Genomic DNA, 19,664 nt, shown 5'->3' on the forward strand with positions numbered 1-19,664 from the left:
ATTTCTTTATAAATTCAACAAATAATCAAACAACAGTCAAAAATATGCAACATATATTATGGAATCTGACTCAAAGTCTTGAATATAAGTCTTGAGGACTTTGCTAACATTTTGTTATCAATGTTTCTACATCAGTGTAGCCAAAGAGACAACAAGCAACAAGTTATAGTCCACCTAGAGGAGGTGTACACATGTCATTGCATAATTAGTTTTGCAAGAATTCCAAAGATGGGAGTGCCACAGGTGGTGTCCTGTTAGCAAACTCCCAACATCCTGCAAGAAATAAAAACACAGAGATAAATATAAAACCTAGAGTAAATACATACCTGCTCAGTGAAAACAAAGCAGTTAATGGAACTGAGAGTTCACATAATATTATCCATTATCAATATATGGGAGTGTCTGAACTTTGCATTCAAATATTTGCACAGCTGCAATAATTACAATTGGACTTCCCTCTTGCACGGTCTGCAGGCATCCTGTCAGCTTCTAAATGTCACCCTATCTTTATATGTTTACATGGTTTTAAATGAGTACATTTATAGATTTAATAAAGACATTAAACACAACTGGTCAACAGTGCTCACTACTGCGTCGCAGGTTTATTCAGGCTTATTCTGTATAAAAATGTCCAGAACTAAAAAGAGGAGCCAGTACAGCTCTGCCAAAGGACTCCTCCTTTGGCTCCATTGATCTGTTGACTTTCCTCATGACTTTCTCAGTCATTAGTTTCAAGGTTTTTTTTACAGAATATAATGTCTATATGGATTTGCTTTACAACATCACATATTATAAAACTGTAGCTTTGTCAGGTTGGCTGTGGCTACAATGTAGCTTGCCATCACCAGTGTGTGAATGTGTGTGTGAATGGGTGGATGACTGGATATGTAAAGCACTTTGGGGTCCTTAGGGACTAGTAAAGCGCTATATAAATACAGGCCATTTACCATTTACCATTTCTCATTTAGGGCCACACCTCGCTCATCACATACGGTTTCAATAAAAGAACAAACAACATAGCAAAATGTAACACTTAGAGTGGCTACTTGCATCTTTTATTTACAGTCAATGGTGACAGAGTAATGACAACTCATGCTTATGCACTGATGAAAAGAATGAACAATTATAGAAAAAAAACCTTGATTTTCCAGTGTTTTTTAAAATTGTATTTACTGTCTTTCTCTTTCTGCCTTTAACATCAATCCCCCCTGACCATCTGAGAGCCATAATGCACCACAGCAGTTAAATAATTATGTTTAGGTTGTTTGCCTAAGTTTAATATTAGTATCAAGAGTTTGGATTTTTTTTAGGAGGTTGAATTTGGATGAACTGTGAGAGGAATTTTTCTTGTGGCAAGACATCAAAGGTGCATCAGATGACTGTCTGCTTGACTTCCTGACCTAAATATGATTCTTCATGTACCAAGGAGCGATCTCGTGTAGAGAAAATATTATTCCATTATGGCCAATTATCGAAGGGAACATTTAGTCTTCAGTTTTGTACACGAAGAGCATTTTGTGCAGTGTAATGTGAATTTGGTTAAGTACTTTTAGTTTAAATATATTTTTCTGGTTTCTTTCATCCAAGTAAATTTAGACATTGATGAAATATGGTGAAATCAGATTTGGGGACGAGTTGATATCCAGACAGCTCACTCTGATGAGAACATGTGAAACTGTAGCTTAACCATCTGCATATTTGGTGCCACTGTGTTTTGATTGGTTCAGTATGAGTCAGAGTGGTTTAAGACATGCATTTGCTTTCATAGCATAGATGTGAGCAGTACCATTTAAACCATTAAGTGTCCAGTACTTTCATGTTTTGAAAACTATACATTTTTTGTAATGTTCCTTACGTTTTGTGTTATTTTGGGGTTTGTTTGTTTTATGAATTAATATTTCTTAATTCTGCCTCTATATGTACTTTCATTTATTTCTTCCTTTCTTTCTTAGATCACTGACATTAACAGACGGATGTCAGCAATTGAGACTCTTCTGAACCGCTTGGAGCAGAAAGTCACCTCAACATATGACCAGGTAAATCTATCAGGTGTCAAGAGTACAGCTGCCAAAATTTCATGATCAGCATCTCAGCAGCAGCCTAGAAAGAAATGAGTGAAGCTTAAAAGACTGAAAGAACCTGTTTACATCTATAAAGCCATGGTTAGAGACACTGTGCAGTATTTTAGCATAACAATGTACAGACTAGCGGATTTTCAAATCACTTAAAGCCTAAATTTACATGAAAATAGTACAAATTACATCTATTTTATTTTATTTTTATAAATAATTTTCTATTTTGAATTTGATGCCATGCCAGTACCAGCTAAAAGTGCACACAAACTTCACTTTTATTAAGTCACAATTTGTCAGGGTCATGGTTATACTTGTTATACCGCCCTCAAGTGGCCAAAACAATCAGTGCAACTTTAAGACAAACACACTTGATGTACCTGCATGAAAACTTGATTTTTTTGAAGGTATTTTCTTTCAAATAAAGAAAACTAACTCATTGTTCATGCATTGTGCTAAAGAAAGGAGACACACACTTACTCATATTTCATCATCCTCTAATCAAATGTGTGATCTCAGTGGGTTCAGTGTCTGTCTTTAATTGGGCCGTGAGCTCTCAAACCCACATCAGTATCATCACAGACTGAGCCAAGCCGCAAAAACAGCAAACCAGAAACGAATGTAGAATTTAGACTCAGTCGCTAATTAGTGGCTATTCAACTTCAAGTGAGAGCAGCAGTTGATTGACTCATGCTTTTCCTCTTTTTCTTGTGGCAAAGCACAGCTTAAATCAATTTGCATATATCTTATGTTCTGACTGTTCTGTCTGCACGCGATAAGTCTGCATTAATGTCCATGTGATCAGTGAAGGAAAAACAGAGTTCTTGTGCTTTCAGACATCCATGTTCCAGTTCTTGTTTAGGATCATTACCGAGTGGTCAGAACACAGCTGGACAAATGAATGTGTCTATTGTAATCGGTACACTAAGCTCTGCCCACTTTCTGTTGTATCTGTCTATTCTATTCGAATACTCCACATAAATAAGAACTACAGGTACAACAGATGCACAGGTACAACAGATGCACAATCTTCCAGTTGAAAATCGTTGAATGATACATGAGAAATTCAAATGATAACCCTATATGCGTGTTCTGAACATGCTAGGTTAGAGGTTAGGACTTATAGACCCTAGTTTAAGTCTAGCTAAGGATCCTTGTTACATCTTCACAGTCACACATTGGTTAGAAATGACACTTGTCTTTCATGCAAACTGAAAACAAGTTGTTATGGATCTATGAATCTCCTAAAGCAAGAATATCAGTTGAGACGATAGCAATTTATCTTAGTGACTTTCTAGTTTGTAGTGAGATTAAGACAGATTTGTTTCTGTGAGGGGCCAAGCTGGCCATCTCTCACTGCAGCACAGAGACTCTGCTCTCAGTGATAGTGCTGGAGAAAAGTTTGGTTACACTTTACTAGGCCTAAATGCTGACAGTGCTCATTGCCACACATGCAACAAGGTTTTTGCACATGTGGAAAAAATTTCGAGCATCCTGTGGCACTCCCCGTCACTGTTGTGGGTATGTCTGTATGAAGCAGTGAAGCAAAGTGATGTAAAACTATGTCTAAATGAAGTGATGGAGCCACCAAAGGGGTTTGCGTTTAGCCTTTTCATGAGCAAAACAATGCTAGTGTGCTATTATACATTAGGCACCAATCAGATCAGATTAAAGCAGTGCTCTCGTGTTTGCAATGTGAAGCATTTGTCAAAATAATATTTGTAAGTGAATAATAGATAGAAGATGGTTGATTGGAAGTCAGGGGAAATCCTGCAAAGTTTCCCTCAAATCCAACGAGTATGTTAGGTTATAATTACATGGACTGTACCCGAGGCCACCAAAGTACACTGCAGTCTGTTTGTTTTTGGCCTGGAAAAGAAAACTGGAGTATGAAAACAGAAAAACATAATCAGTGATGGAGCACTTGTGTATTATACATCATGCATTCACTCTAGCAGTACATTTTAAATCAGTAAAACAATTCCCATTAGGTTGACGATCCAGTCATTCAAGATCCAAAGTAAAAACATTAACCGTATGCTGTGTAGATTTGTCTCAGTCACATTGTCTGTGCTTTGTTCCCAAACAGACTTCTCCCACTCCCAGCAGCACCTCTCCTCTTCCTCAGTGGAACGAAGTGGACCTGGAAGAGCAGCAGCTAAGACAGAGGTTGCACGAGATGACAGACAATATCAGTGACCATAGCCTGACCTCTGATGATGAGGACGAGCCCGAGAGACCACATTCCTCCCAAGAAATCCTAGCATGGAGGAGCCCACAGGCGGATCCAAGGCCTTCCAAACTACCTATCAGACCAACATCCAGAGCCAGCATCGTGGTCTCCAGGCTCGAGGAGGAGCAGCCTCAGCAGACAGAATCTCTGAAGGTACAAATTCTGTGGCATTTTTATAAGAAATCAGGTTTTTTTTATGTACGCGCAAGCATTCATTACCAGTTTGTTTACTGACAGAAAGAGACATAAGCCGTGAGCATCTGGCTTGCTGCACTTACTAAAAACAGCATGGCTCATGAAATTCCAGCCGACCTCTGCTGGAAATCGGTTCAAGTGCACACTGGAATCATAAATCAAGTCACTCAGGCCTTGGGTTTATTTTTCGTCTGCAACCATCACTCCCAGATTGTCGGAAAAAGAAGACGAATTAAATTAATAACTTCTGCTTAGCTGCCGTGCTAAGTTTCCTCAACTGTTTTCACTGGCAGTTCCTTCCATTTAAGCTGCAGTGCACTGATGAGTCATGATGTTTTCACATCACTTCACTACAAGTTTGTTCAGCCAGCATTAGCTCAATTAATTTAATGTATTTAAAGTATCAGGTAACACTGGCTTTTAGTATCAGGAAAATGGACGTGGGACCAAACTTATTGAGCCGGTGGTCACGAGGAAGAACTGCAGATTTTGGTACATTTGATTTTACATAATTTTTCAGACCCCACTGTAAGCAGGTACCAATCAAGTGGCACCATTTAGCTATCACATAATTTGTTAACATGACATCATTTCAAATTTCATTAAGTTTTTTTGTTGTTGTTTTTTTTTTTTTACCTGAAAATGAAAATTTTTGCTTTCTGACTGGACTTGTCTTCCAGGCTAATGACTCCTCTGAAAGCCTGGAGAGGAAGGGTCACCCCCTAGAGGAGGGATCAAAGGCAAGCTTCAAAGGATCAACTGCATTACTGGTTGAACTGGAAGACAAAGTAGCTCAAGCAGCAGCTAATGTCCAGAATGCCCAGAGTGAGGTGAGGGTTACATTAAAGGCTAAGTAAAGTTTGATTTGTATTGAAAATGCAAAGAGATGTAAAGTTGTGGCACATCCTGTCATTTCTTTCTTTTTACTCCAAGGTGTCTGACATCGAGAGCAGGATTGCTGCCCTGAACGCTGCCGGCATGTCCTCGGATAAAAAAAGAAAGGTAACACCATTATATCACTGAGTTTCATATCCAAAACTGTTATGACAGAAAACATTTGCTTATACAAAACCCTTTTATGTTTGTGTGAAATCAAACAAGTGGACACAGGCGTCATTCTTAGAGCCAACGTGTTTTATGTGGCACAATGGTCTTTGATTTGCCTCTCAAAATAACCACAGATGTGATTTCTATGAGTAGGTCTGCCTATGATGAACATTTGTAAAGCATCGAGGTGCCAGAATGCTAATAGAATAAAAGTTTTCCCACATCCTAAATTTATGTTTTTTCTCCTTGCCTTCTGCTTTGTCTTGCAGTCCGCAATCCCGATCCAAGCCAGAAGACTTTCCTACAACTTTCCCACAAGTAAGAACTGACACTGCTGCCCCTGAGATCGATCCCCAGGGCATCACAGCTAACTCAGAACATCTTAACCTTTTGAAACTTAGAACACATGATGAGCTGCTCTATAACTCAGTGAACACTGTGTCCTCGTTATACTATGGCTTTAATTTTCCCAGCTGGATAGCACTTCATCTGATTCATTGAGTGGAGACTTACCATGTGTCTTGTACTTTAAACAGTATTGTGTTTTTTTGTTGTTTTTATAAAGAATAGGGAGTATATCTAATTTTTTAGCATATTATGTTATTTTTTTTATCTTTCTTTGCTACTGAAAAGTTCTTTTTAGGCCAAATTCAAGTCAAGTGCTTTTGTAACCTGCTCTTGGACTTGGTGCCAGTTGTTATTTAAAGTTTATAGAGTGTTTCTAATTTACTTTCCCATCAAAGTTTTCCAATAAGCTTATTTTCAGCATCCCACATCTGGGATTTTGAAACATCACATTTGTTTCTAACTATTAGATTCTGGACTGAATCCCAAAAAGAGCCATAATTTGACTTTTAACTGTGCTTTGATAAAATAGAGCCTGTAGAATACAATGTACAATGCAGCTGATGTATGTTTCCAGACCAGGTGGACAGGTTTACCAGGAACTCCCTCTACAGGGGCTCACTGACACAGAGGAACCCAGTGGCAAAGGCCAAGACCAGGGCTGCCTGTGCGGTATGACCCCACCCTACGGTGCTGGGTGCTGTGAAGAGTTCAATTCCCAAACTACATAAGTGCCATTTGGAGAAAAAAAAAAGTGCTGCAACAAAACTGGCATTCGATGCTTACCAATTTTTTTTATGTGAGAAGATTGATTCCACTGTCATAGTTAATTTTACATTAAGTTGGGAGATCTACAGCCGTGAAGCTAAATTTGAATGTGTACTGTGATGATATTTTTTAACTTTATCTTGTGGTTGTTACAACTTCCTGGATACGTTTAGGAAAAGCAACATATTTAGGTTCAGGTAAAGGTCCGAAATGTAAAAATCAATGTGGAAACATGCGGCTGATTTATCTGAAGGCCACCAGATGGCAATTGGAGTGGTTGCAACAAAACACTCCACTACTAGACGTCTATAGGAAAACAGATTTCTCTCTCTGGAAATAGTTTACTGCTGAGTTTATGGGCTCAGTCACTAATTTTGGGTCATATTGAATAAAAAGATTAAGTCTGCTTGTATATATAGGTAATACAAGGTTTCAAAATTGAAAATTATGTGTGGTATCAAAGCCGATTTATGAAGTTATGAATCACAAGTGATTAGCCAATGAGCAGTCACAGTCAGGCCTGCCCTTCCTCGTCGCATCCTATTTTTTTGCAAAACATGCACATTTTGAGGCTTCAGAAAAGGTCGACTTAAAGCAGTGGGTGACTAATCACACTGATCTTTTATACTAAAATACGTTTTTATACAGTAATCGATCCAGGCTGGGGTTTAATACCACCTTTAAAAAGTCAAATCCCTGCTTGTGCAGTCTCCCTTAATTACTCAGTCAGATCCAGCCCTCACTTTCAGAAAGCTTAATTCAAGGTTTTTGTAACTTGTCAGTCAAAAAAAGCTGCTTTGTAAACCTGCTCACTGTGCATTTTGTCCCATGTCATGAATGAATATGGATAAATAAAAAAACAAAATAAAGTGAAACGAGACTCCATCTGAAGGTGAGGATGCTAGAGATGCTCCTGAGCTGCTCCAGTGGATTTGTGCAAAGTTTAAGGATCCATGAAAGTGGATATCAATCTTCTCAACTAACCTCCATCACAAAACGTGGATTCATGCATTTTCCCAAATGTGAATAAAAATTCCTTTAGTAAAATGCCTTGAATATCAGGAATGAACTCTTCACGTGCTGATCACACCAGGCTTTCACTGCTTGTTTGATTTGAGCTGCTGGTGGTTTCTAGCTTTGTGGTGTTTTGAAATAATTTCATTTTTTAACGCATTTCCTGCTTTTTTCCCCCCAATCAAGTGCACACGTTCACATTTCCTGAATCATGTTTTTGTTGGTAAAGGAAAGAGTTAAATCTCATACTGGGTTAAAATTACTTTGTCTGAAATTAAGTGCATACGCTGGGATGTTTGATTACACAATATAATGGTGGAAAATCTCAGGGTAATTTTGATAAGAGAGAAAAATAATGGCATCAGTGATTATGTGGCTGTTTTGAATAATATAATTGGCTTCCTGCTTGAAGAAATATGTCTCTGAGTTGAAGGTACCTAAAGTCAATGATAAGAATTTTAAAAAGAGCCAGAAACAATATTTTCTGAGGCCTCCCTTGTTAAGAGAAAAAATGTGAACCTTAAATCACAGGAGGTTTTTTTGTTTTTTTTTTTTACTTTTATCACTGTAGGAGCCTCATCCAGTAAAATATATCTCATTTTCAACACAGCGTATCGTCCAGTGTTCATGTCACGGTCTGGCTGGCAGACCGTGGGGATGTGGGGGAATGAGGACCCAAAACGCATGGTTCTGCGATGCAAACAGTGCACTTTATTTACAGTGAAGGCTGTAAACACAATAACTCCCCGATGCTCCCTTGAATCCCGTGTGTGTGCTCCCCTCCGACGTCTGTGCTCGTGCTCCCCGCTGTTGTGTTCTCGCACACCCTGTGCGTGCTGCCGTTCTGGTCCACTCTTCCACCTGGAGGGAAAACCACAAAAACAGCCATCAACACCAACCCCGGCGGGCATACACGAACTGCACCGTTGTACGCTGACTGACTGACTGACTGACACGCACGCGCACACACGCACGCACACACGCGCGCACACACACACACTTGGGTAGACAACTCAATGATTCCGCGCCGGTGGGAGCTCCAACACTCTCCTAAGTAGCTCCCCCGACGAGCCCTGATGACCAACAGATGTGTGGCAGGAACTTCAGGTGTGGCCAGTCCTCCTGCAGGGCCACACCCATACCCTGCCTGTACATATAATGAGTAGAACACCGAACAACACAGCATAGTGCAGAAAAACACACATTCCCAAATAATAACAACAACACTAATAATAATAATAATAATAATAATAACGGTCCATCCTGCTCACGGACCCCCGAGTCCTCCAGAGCCGGGTCCGTGACAGTTCAGCAGTCCTCAACCTAGTCATAGCCAGAGCAACCCCAATATGAACACACTGTAATTTGATCAGTGCTCAGCTTTTGCTCTACACACTGTTATACTTTGCAGAAGCATTATAAAGCATGTAAAAACGTGCTTATTTTCTCTTAAAAGTGGACATATTCTGCCTTTCCTTATTTTCTGTAATTAACATCATATACATCCAGGTGTTTGACTTCATATTAAATATGCCCCAAGTTTGTAATAACGTGGTCCGCATGTGTATAAATAATCCCTGTAACACAAAAGCTCAAGCTTCAGACACCTCTAACCACTGTTTCTAACAGTTTTTTTCTACTTTTGGCTCTGTATGATATCATGGAGAAAGAATGTCCCTAATTTGGTCATCTCAGACACAGAAGCCCCACCCACCTGCTTTTCAGATCTTTACCAGAAAGCTGTCTTATGCTACAGCGACAGTGGGTCCACTTTGCTTTTATATATGAATATACAACCAGCTGTCAACCAGTTGGGTTGAATCCCCATTGCAACAAGATGCATTGCTGAAAAATCAAAGTGACTGAAGCTAATTACAATTGTTTACCAAATGCATACAAATACAGTTCGATCAAAGCCCAACCACTGAATTCGCCTATTGACAGGAGGTTTCCGCCGTCTTTTAACTTCAGTGTGGCTGAGGCATTAGCAGGAGGGTGGTCTTAAAAGGACAACAGCTGAAGTAATTTGTTTCAGACAGACAATGAACTGGCGGGACCGAGGCTCATTAGATAAATAAAATAAACAAGATGAACAAAAAATATTTTAAACTGTGATTCACACAAAGCTACCCAAGTAGAATCTAAGAATAAAACTATGCAGTTGGAAGTGAGCATCATAGGTCCACTATACTACGCTGTACATCTGTTGTCAATTTCGTGTTCCTTTCTTCAAGCCTGAGTAATCATTCACAAACCTCACAGCTTGCATAATGGCTCATAAGTCATCAGCAGGTTTAATAAATATTTCTAACATGTATTAAACACATATTGATCTTTTGTCTTGATTGCTTTGAAACAGTGATTTCATTAACCCAATCAAAGCATTAAATGGCTGATTAACCATAATACTAGTCAATCAATATTTTTGTCTCGCTTTTCTTGCAGAAACCAGTAATGACCCAGGGCTCATGAGGAGGAGGCTGAGTGTTATCTGACTGACAAGTCTTTCAGTTATTACATAATGCTTTACACACTGGAACTGAGCAGCAAAACATGAACTATTCACAAAAGGCGTGTTTTTGTTCTTTGAAACAAATGCATTTGAACTGACACGTGGCAACCAACAAACGGAGATCAGAGATCAATCAGTTATCTTTTCCTGACCATAGTGCAGTAGTTTATGTTGCCTAGACATAACAATGTAGTTTTGGAAATTTAACCAGAATCCAAATTAAATCCCTTTAAAGCTGGAGAAACATGACTTTGTGTACATATGAATAAGAATCTTAAATATGATATCAGACTGATGAAAAATCTTGTTCATGAAATTCATGTGCGGTTACACGGAAGTATATAAAATTTCATGAGGAACTTAGAAATTGCCGTACGACTATGTTGGTTTAGGTTTCCCACATAAATTGCAGAACTTGTCAAATGAGCAGTGGAACAGTGGGTCTTCTAATCTTCTTACATTTATCTTTAAAAGGTGTGTTTTTGATATTGCTGTTGTTTTACAGGGCTAAATCCATAAAGTATGTTACACGTGACATGCACTAACATCTGCCTCTAAGTATAAACATTTACAGAATTTGTATACACTAACATGCAAGTTAACACATGCATTTGCCTTAATGCGCAAAAGCACTGATTGTACTAATCTGGAATTTATAACTGGCTAATTCATCGTTGTGGATAAACCGAAATATGCATTGCGTGCTTTAAATGCAGTTTCAGCAAACAGAATCAAGCCAGTGAAAAAGAGGTGCAAATCCGAACTGTAAATCAGTTTGAATTAGTCTGGAATTTTCACACACAAAAAAACATATAGATAAATGTATATTTTTTATATATTTTTTAAAAGTTCTATTATTAATAATCTACGGTGTGTTGGAAAGTTTAATTGATTGTAAAATTAAACTGATGTCACAGTGAGAAGAGCAGGTCTGATGTGATTGTTTTATAATATATGACATTTATGTAAGTTAATGAATAAAATGTATACAGAATATATAGAAGTACACACTGTATGCATTATGGTGTTGGAAAATATTTTTATATTGGATTAATAAATCATGCACATTCATTTTTAACTAAATCTTTGAAATCAATATTTTTATGTAATCTCAGCATATATGGAAAAATTAATTATAAGTGCAATTAAATATGCATCTTTTTTGTCTTTGAGGAGTTATAGTGAGTGAGAGAAGTCAAAACATTGTACTGCTTGTCAGATTTCAAGGTTTTTATGATAAGTTGGAATTTCCATCATTCACTAATTTGCCACTTATTGTAAAATTTTAGCTGGAGCATCTTTGTTGACCATAATTTATAGGTTCAACATTATCGTGTATTCAATAACATCTGAAACTAAACACATCAGAAGAGTGTTTACTGAGATCGTGGCCTTTAGAAGGAATGTGGGTTGACTTCGATTTCACGTTTCAAACTTGGAAGCTATGTCCATCTTCTATATACAGTCTGCAAGGAGAGATTACTCGCCTAGCTTGGACTAGCTAAATATTGATACTATATTCCAATTAAGCTAACTGATCCCCAGAAGTCCTACACACTGCCCTTTCAGTTGAATTTATCCAAACCTTTGAAAACAGCAGTGTTTATTTATAGGCTGTACAATGACATGTCTTCGGAGATGACAAAGAATGTATCCATGATGTAATGATAAACTGGGTGTGCACTGTGTAAATAAATGCATATGCTTTTATAAAGGGCTGGAGACTGAACGATGCGAGGAGGTTCACAGCCTGTGAGCTTCACAGTCACAGAATTGCTTTACTTTATGTATTACAGTTTAAGATCACCATTTGTAGCCACTGGAGGGAGAAACTGACAACACGTATTTATTTGACTTTTTTATTGATTTGATTTATTTACTTTTCTGAATCACCATAAAGATTGTTTCAAGCCTGTGTTAAATTATCACTTTAATTGAAATTATTTGCACCACTGGTCTTATTAAATTATTTACAAGCTAAACTGTTGTTTTCTGTCCTTTTTTAGCCATTGGCGTAGATTATTGTATCAAGCAGCAGCTTTCATATCAGTATAATCCAATCAAAACCTTAACAAGTCACACCTTTGCTCTTGGTTCAGAGCTTTTTCATAGTGCCTCTTTGTTAACTGAATCTCCAGGGAAGGTTTTATCTCTGCGCTATGGAAAGAACAATTTAAATAGAAATATACAACAATCCCACATTTAAACGTTGCATTAACTTTGTATATTTGTATATTTTTGATTAACTTCATGACATCTAAGTTAAAATAATAAAAAGCACTAAATAACCAGTAACAAAAAGCTTGGTAAGACTATAGCAGCTCATTAAAATAGATTATGACAAAACGAAATAGCTCAATTAGGTTCAACCCAAAAAAGCTCAACTAAACAGAACAAAAGACAATATAACTTTTAACTAAAATTCTAGATGCAATAAAATAAAATGTCTATGTAGCGTTTGATTTTTTTATTTTTTATTTTTTTTAAAAAGATCAACTGTGGGCTCCAACAGAAGAAAAACCTCCAAGCTGATTGTTGTGTTGACTGAAAGCTGTGCTGCCATTCTTGCACGTGCATGCACTACATATTCTTCCTGAAAGGTGGGTGACATCAGCATATCAACATACCGCTGCCCCTCCTGCTGCATATAAAGAAATGATGACACAGCTGATAAACTGACACCCGGAGAGACCCAGACCTGAGAAGCACAACCCCTTTATAGATCAGGTGAGAAGAATCTGAACACTCTTTCTCTTGTAGTCTTATTTCAAGCCATAAATTTATTTTTCTTGCCTTTCCTGCCCAGACAAAGTCCTACACCTGTTTGCGTCAGCTGACTCTTACTGGGACGTAGCAAAGCAATCATTGAAGTTTGGTTCTGCAGGTCAACATGTTTCGAAACGGTAAGTCTTCACATGTGTTCAGTATCTCTATTATGCCTTTCAGTTGCAAAACCAAACTGAGGATTGTTTGGCTCTGCAGTAATGCAACCATGTGATTAAGACAAAGTAGAGCCAGAGAGTCTGAGTAAGAGAAAAACGGGGGGAAAACTGCTTAAGCATCAGATGTGTTATTTTTGACTGATCCAATCTGCTGATTACATTGTTTGCTTTCCTTGATCCAGAGTTTACTCGTTCTTCATGCTGTTTTCAAACAACAGTAGAAAACCAGTTATGCCATTCGCTTTGAGGCCATGGAGTAATTAAACTTAATCTAAAGTTGGCTGTGGAAACTTTGATTGAATTTCCATAATATGCAGAAGTGCAGCTCAATCAGTAATTATATTTTCCATTTGTGTCAAGTGATGCTTCTTTGTATAAGCAACAAATTGACAAACCCAGCATAACGGTACATGTGTGCTTTTTTTCTGCTGCAGATGGAGCTAAAATGAGGGTGTGTGTGATGCTGTTTGTTGTCTTGCTGTTGAATGGAACTCTGAGTGAATCTCAGAGAGATGGCTCTGTCATTATTAGAGGTAAGGGTTCCCCTAACTACCCTTATCATTATGTTATTTATCCATGACTTTTTATTATTTCTGCTTTTCTTTGTTCTTATTTGATTTAAATTTCCATGTTTGTCAGTCAAAAAAAGCTACTTTGTAAACCATAGAATCATTTTGGAATCTTGTCAAGAAAAATATATATGCATTTAAAGCAGTACAGAGGTTAGAGTTGCAGTTAGAGGAAGGCAAGCGGAGACTATGATACATCCCCAACCCCTGCAAAGAAAATTAAAATCAATAAATAAAATAAAGTACAAATAAATCGTCCTTCACAAACTGGACCAGATTAAAACATACCACTCTCACAGCCTCTTGCTGCATTTTTCTTGGCTGTAGAAATATATAAATGTTATTGCTACTATACTTAACTCTATTTACAATTTGCTAACAGTGACAATTAGTTTCTTAACTTAAATATCTTGGCTGTGGAGGTTACTAAGAGAAAACTTTGAGAGTGGTCCTCTGTACTCTCAAAACACTGCTCAAAACTGAAGTCAGAGCAGGGAAAGCAGAGACAGCAGCAGGTTTTTCTAACATGCTAGTGTCCCATCAGTCTCCCATCAAAAGCCAGATTTTTATCTACAATGCGTAAACAGCTAGAAAAAGCTGCTGGCCTCACAAGTTGACAAGCTACGGACATTGTTAAGAAGACACAGAGATGCCTGTGAGATGCCTACCCTATAGAGATTTCATTCACTCCGTAATCAAGCTGAATTTATTCAGCTTCCAGAGACAACAGCCAACTGTGGTCACAAGGTGGCAGTAATGTAAAGAGTGGATCCAAACAGACATGGGAGAAGCATTATGACAGAAACCTGTCTGACATGAAAGGAGAGATATGTTCACTTCATTTTTGTATTTCACTTAAAAAGCAGTGCTTGCCCTGCTTATCCTGATTGAACACCACTGATTTAACACACTATGATGTAGTGGTAAGTGAGGTGCAAAAATAAGTCCTACTATTAGAAATGCACAAGTCTAAGTTCTGTCTTACAGATCAAGTGCAACCATCCCCATATCTGACAATCTTGTAAACATCTTGGATGTCTGGAGTTTTGATCTCCTCCATACCTGCTTCATGCCCTGGAGGACGGGGCTGTGGCCCCCCCACACCCTCTAGCAGATCATTACATGAAGGAACCTTTTAAAAAAACAAGCGCGTCCATGCTCACAGGTGTACACACGGGTGATCACACCCACAAACTACACCCTTTTTGGCTCCTACCTCAAAGCACACTGTGTTCTGTTGATCTTATGTGCTGCACAATAATGTTTAATATTTAGTATTTACTGTCATATTCCCATATATCATTGTGATGCTGTTTATTCTATTACTCTTGTTCTCTTCTGCTTGTTTTCTTTTTTCTTTCTCAGCAGGTGATCCAGGTGATTGATATATGCATTTTTTATTTCTTTTTTTTTTCCTGCTCATTCTGTTGGTTTTTGTTTTTTGCCCTTCTCCCCCGTCCCTCTTCTCAGCTGTTTCTCTTTCCCTCTTTCTTTCTCCCCTTCTATCCCCCAGTCAAGTCTGTCCCGTATTCAGTAAGTGAAAATAAAAGAAACAATAAAAGGTGAATCAAATGGACCATTACGGCAAGGCTGGGATGGTCAATTTGGTAAAGTAAATCCGTTGGGCATCTTTCTTTGCCTTTAGACAACAATTCTGATGGCAAAAGAGCCAAACGGGACAGGCAAAAAAAAAAAAAGAATCTTGTAAACATCCAACTGGCAAGTTTCACGTAGGGTACTGATTTCAGCTGCTTTAGCCTTGCAACAGTTGCTGCATATTTCCTTTGCGACCCACCTCCACCACAGCTCCTGGAGTTGATGCTGCATTTTTCCAATGCCTCGTATCTGTTGTCATTGAAGAGCAGGAAAGTCCAAGAATAGAACTATACCACCATATAAATTACTAGATGTGGAAATATCATTCTTTTTATGACAGTTTGGCCCTGACTAAATTATATTAGTGCTGCCAGAGTTAATCTCGTTAAAATGACGTCAACGCCACATTAACGCGGCAAATCTCCGTTAGCGAGTTTGTGCGGATCACCCCGTGCCAGGGCTGCACGGCGCTAATGCGTTTTACATGCTAACAACACTAACGCATTGATGCCATGCAGCGTTTAACGAGATTAATGCTGACAGCACTCATTTTTGCAGAAGTAAAAAAAAATCTGAATGGAGTCTAGTAAATTGACAGATTGGAATAGGGATGGTGAGCTACTGTAATATTCTATATTTCACACTACAACGCTGTCAAGAACAGAGTAACTGTAATCTCTCTTTTTCTTAACTTAACATCAGACAATACATCAAGCCTGTCTGACCTGCTTAAGTGGTCTATTTCTGATGGTGTTGGTCATTTCAGTGGCAGTAAGAGCAAAATTTATTCAGACATTAAAAAGTTGTCAGTCTGAGGCAAAGACTGAATGTCAGTTGTCTCTGCAGTAATCTCCAATAAACAAGTGTGTACCCAGTTTACAGTAATTGAATTCAGTTTGTATTTACATGCGCAATAGCGGTGGAGTTTCAGTTGCTTTTATAGAGAGAATGGGACATGATGATATGATGATTTAAAAAAATATTTAAATGTCAATTTAACCAAAAACAGAAACAAAAAAATATGAACAATGTTTTATTTATTTTTATCCAGTGTTTTTATTTTTCAAATAGCATTTTCTATGCTAAAAGACTACAAAAAACATATAAATTTTGCTTTGCAAATGAACGTTCAAGAAACAATCATAGATCCAAAACATTTGACAAAATATGTTTTGTGCAATCTTCAGTGTGACTCTTTCTGAATGAGATCCAGCCACTCATATAACAATCTGGCATAGTTTTAGCATGTTCCTTTCCAGCCTTCTTAAACTGTGACATGTGCCACATTTTAAGGTTTAAGCAATTATTCTCGAGCGTCATAGTTTTTTGTTTGGGGACTTGTGAAATTCAAATTGATTTTCTTCAGCTTGTCATCTGTCTTTTTTTTTCTCTTTTGTTTTTGCATCTGTGTTGTTCAGATCCAGATATCAGTGCCTCCTGGTACACAGGCAGGGGGATCAGACCCCTTGGGAGATTTGGTCGAAAAGCTGCAAGAAGAAATGAACTTCTGGCTTTCATCACAGCGAGAGTTTATAGACCAACAGCTGACAGTGGCGTTTGGATCACACAATGAGAACACTGTGGATCATTGAATAGCTGCTATGCTCTCATTTTTTTAGGTTAAGTAATGGAATTGGTCTTAGATTTAGGAGTTTTCTAACATTACATTCAGTTATTTTCTGTAAATTCTGTATAAATAATTTGTGTTTTCTGCTCTACAAGCATGGGGATAAAAGAACATATGTAAGAAAAGCAACATGTAAAGTTGAAAGTGTTACAATTAAAGGAATCCATGAATTAATGGAACATATATTCTGACCTCTGAGACTGAAAAGGTTTGATCAATAATGAAATTGTTTGTTTTATGATAATGGTCTATGACAGAAATGCTCCAACAAGAACTGACAACAAAACTGGATGAAGGCACCATGTAATACAGATACTCTTCATACAGTGGCTTGCAAAAGTATTCGGCCCCCTTGAACTTTTCCACACTTTGTCACATTACAGCCACAAACATGAATCAATTTTATTGGAATTCCACGTGAAAGACCAATACAAAGTGGTGTACACGTGAGAAGTGGAACAAAAATCATACATGATTCCAAACATTTTTTATAAATAAATAACTGAAAAGTGGGGTGTGCGTATTTATTCAGCCCCCTTTGGTCTGAGTGCAGTCAGTTGCCCATAGACATTGCCTGATGAGTTCTAATGTCTAAATAGAGTGCAGCTGTGTGTAATCTAATGTCAGTACAAATACAGCTGCTCTGTGATGGCCTCAGAGGTTGTCTAAGAGAATATCAGGAGCAACAGCACCATGAAGTCCAAAGAACACACCAGACAGGTCAGGGATAAAGTTATTGAGAAATTTAAAGCAGGCTTAGGCTACAAAAAGATTTCCCAAGCCTCCAACATCCCACGGAGCACTGTTCAAGCGATCATCCAGAAATGGAAGGAGTATGGCACAACTGTAAACCTACCAAGACAAGGCCGTCCACCTAAACTCACAGGCCGAACAAGGAGAGCGCTGATCAGAAATGCAGCCAAAAGGCCCATGGTGACTCTGGACGAGCAGCAGAGATCCACAGCTCAGGTGGGGGAATCTGTCCATAGGACAACTACTAGTCGTGCACTGCGCAAAGTTGGCCTTTATGGAAGAGTGGCAAGAAGAAAGCCATTGTTAACAGAAAACCATAAGAAGTCCCGTTTGCAGTTTGCCACAAGCCATGTGGGGGACACAGCAAACATGTGGAAGAAGATGCTCTGGTCAGATGAGACCAAAATTGAACTTTTCGGCCAAAATGCAAAACGCTATGTGTGGCGGAAAATTAACACTGCACATCACTCTGAACACACCATCCCCACTGTCAAATATGGTGGTGGCAGCATCATGCTCTGGGGGTGCTTCTCTTCAGCAGGGACAGGGAAGCTGGTCAGAGTTGATGGGAAGATGGATGGAGCCAAATACAGGGCAATCTTGGAAGAAATCTTGGAGTCTGCAAAAGACTTGAGACGGGGGCGGAGGTTCACCTTCCAGCAGGACAACGACCCTGAACATAAAGCCAGGGCAACAATGGAATGGTTTATCACAAAACATAGACAAGATCTAAATCCAATTGAGAATCTGTGGCAAGATCTGAAAACTACTGTTCACAAACGCTGTCCATCTAATTTGACTGAGCTGGAGCTGTTTTGCAAAGAAAAATGGGCAAGAATTTCAGTGTCTAGATGTGCAAAGCTGGTAGAGACATACCATAAAAGACTGGCAGCTGTAATTGCTGCAAAAGGTGGTTCTAAAAGTACTGACTCAGGGAGCTGAATAATTATGCACACCCCACTTTTCAGTTATTTATTTGTAAAAAATGTTTGAAATCATGTATGATTTTTGTTCCACTTCTCACGTGTACACCACTTTGTGTTGGTCTTTCACGTGGAATTCCGATAAAATTGATTCATTTTTGTGGCTGTAATGTGACGAAAAGTTCAAGGGGCCGAATACTTTTGCAAGCCACTGTAGATAACTAATGGCATCCAAGGCAACAGTTGCATAAGAGAGAGAGCAAGCAACCACCTGACAGCATTACCTTAAGTCACCCAAAACAGGTTACACACACACACACAGGATTCTATTGGGTTTAAATGGCACTTCTAGTGTGTGTTTTAGCATTTAAAAATAATTCTTTGTGAGTTTGCAAAAATGGAAATATAATGTGGCAGTTTTTCTTTGGAGGCTGGTAAATCATGACTTCAACCACTCAGCTAACCTATTCATGCCACACTTCTAAACTTTAGCCAGTTTCTTAACAATGGTTTCTGGCATAAAGAGGAATGCTTCCCCTAGGTCGGCTCTGGCAAGTCGTGATAGCAGACCAACAGAAAGCAGCCAACCTTGAAATGATACTAAAGTGCAGTTACTGTTAAAGCAGATCTTTTTAATTACTCAGTGATTTGCAGAATGACTTTGCACAACAAAGAGCCCTGGTTCCATTACACAACTTCTGTACAGCTTTGGCACAAAGGCAATTCAGCTCACTGCATTCTTGATTTAATCACTAGTGAACCTTTGTCCACATCTTCACCACTGAGCATAGGCTTAGTGTTGTTTATTGCTCAAAAGTTTCAAATGAAGAAAAGTTTGGCTAAGATCACAAGAAAATGTAGAAAACATCTGCAAATATGAAACAAAGGAGGATTTATACACTAAATCACAATACAAATGACGACTAAATCATCCTAGTTTTATTTTCCCTCTATTTCATCTCCTCTGCGTGAGGCATTTTTTTTGTTTCTGTGAACTAAAGAACTGGGCCAGGGCTCTGTCAGAAGTCCTACAGAAGCTTGGTTTCAATCAGCATTAAATAGCCTCAT

General features: G+C 38.4%; 1 protein-coding gene across 6 annotated transcripts in view; it reads left to right on the forward strand.

The window, feature by feature from the left end:
* mlphb (melanophilin b) overlaps window positions 1-12,909 on the forward strand; it is a 45,470-nt gene extending 32,561 nt beyond the window's left edge. For 3 of the 6 annotated variants that reach the window (XM_086266386.1, XM_086266388.1, XM_086266392.1), the window contains 7 exons: window positions 1,953-2,036; window positions 4,162-4,458; window positions 5,181-5,330; window positions 5,434-5,502; window positions 5,817-5,865; window positions 6,470-6,564; window positions 12,678-12,909. In XM_086266386.1, the coding sequence (XP_086122512.1) occupies window positions 1,953-2,036; window positions 4,162-4,458; window positions 5,181-5,330; window positions 5,434-5,502; window positions 5,817-5,865; window positions 6,470-6,564; window positions 12,678-12,734 (801 nt within the window). In that variant the 3' untranslated portion in view covers window positions 12,735-12,909. Of the gene's footprint in view, window positions 1-1,952; window positions 2,037-4,161; window positions 4,459-5,180; window positions 5,331-5,433; window positions 5,503-5,816; window positions 5,866-6,469; window positions 6,565-10,119; window positions 12,611-12,677 lie in introns of those variants that run through there. The other 3 variants (XM_086266387.1, XM_086266390.1, XM_086266389.1) reach the window with 3 other exon arrangements.
* The last annotated feature ends 6,755 nt before the right edge of the window (window positions 12,910-19,664 follow it).

Source organism: Aulonocara sp. 'chitande type north' Nkhata Bay, linkage group LG16 (genome assembly GCF_057382095.1).
Source record: "Aulonocara sp. 'chitande type north' Nkhata Bay isolate Kocher_YH1m ecotype deep benthic linkage group LG16, A_spYH_male_GT1.1, whole genome shotgun sequence".
Classification (NCBI taxonomy): Eukaryota; Metazoa; Chordata; class Actinopteri; order Cichliformes; family Cichlidae; genus Aulonocara; species Aulonocara sp. 'chitande type north' Nkhata Bay.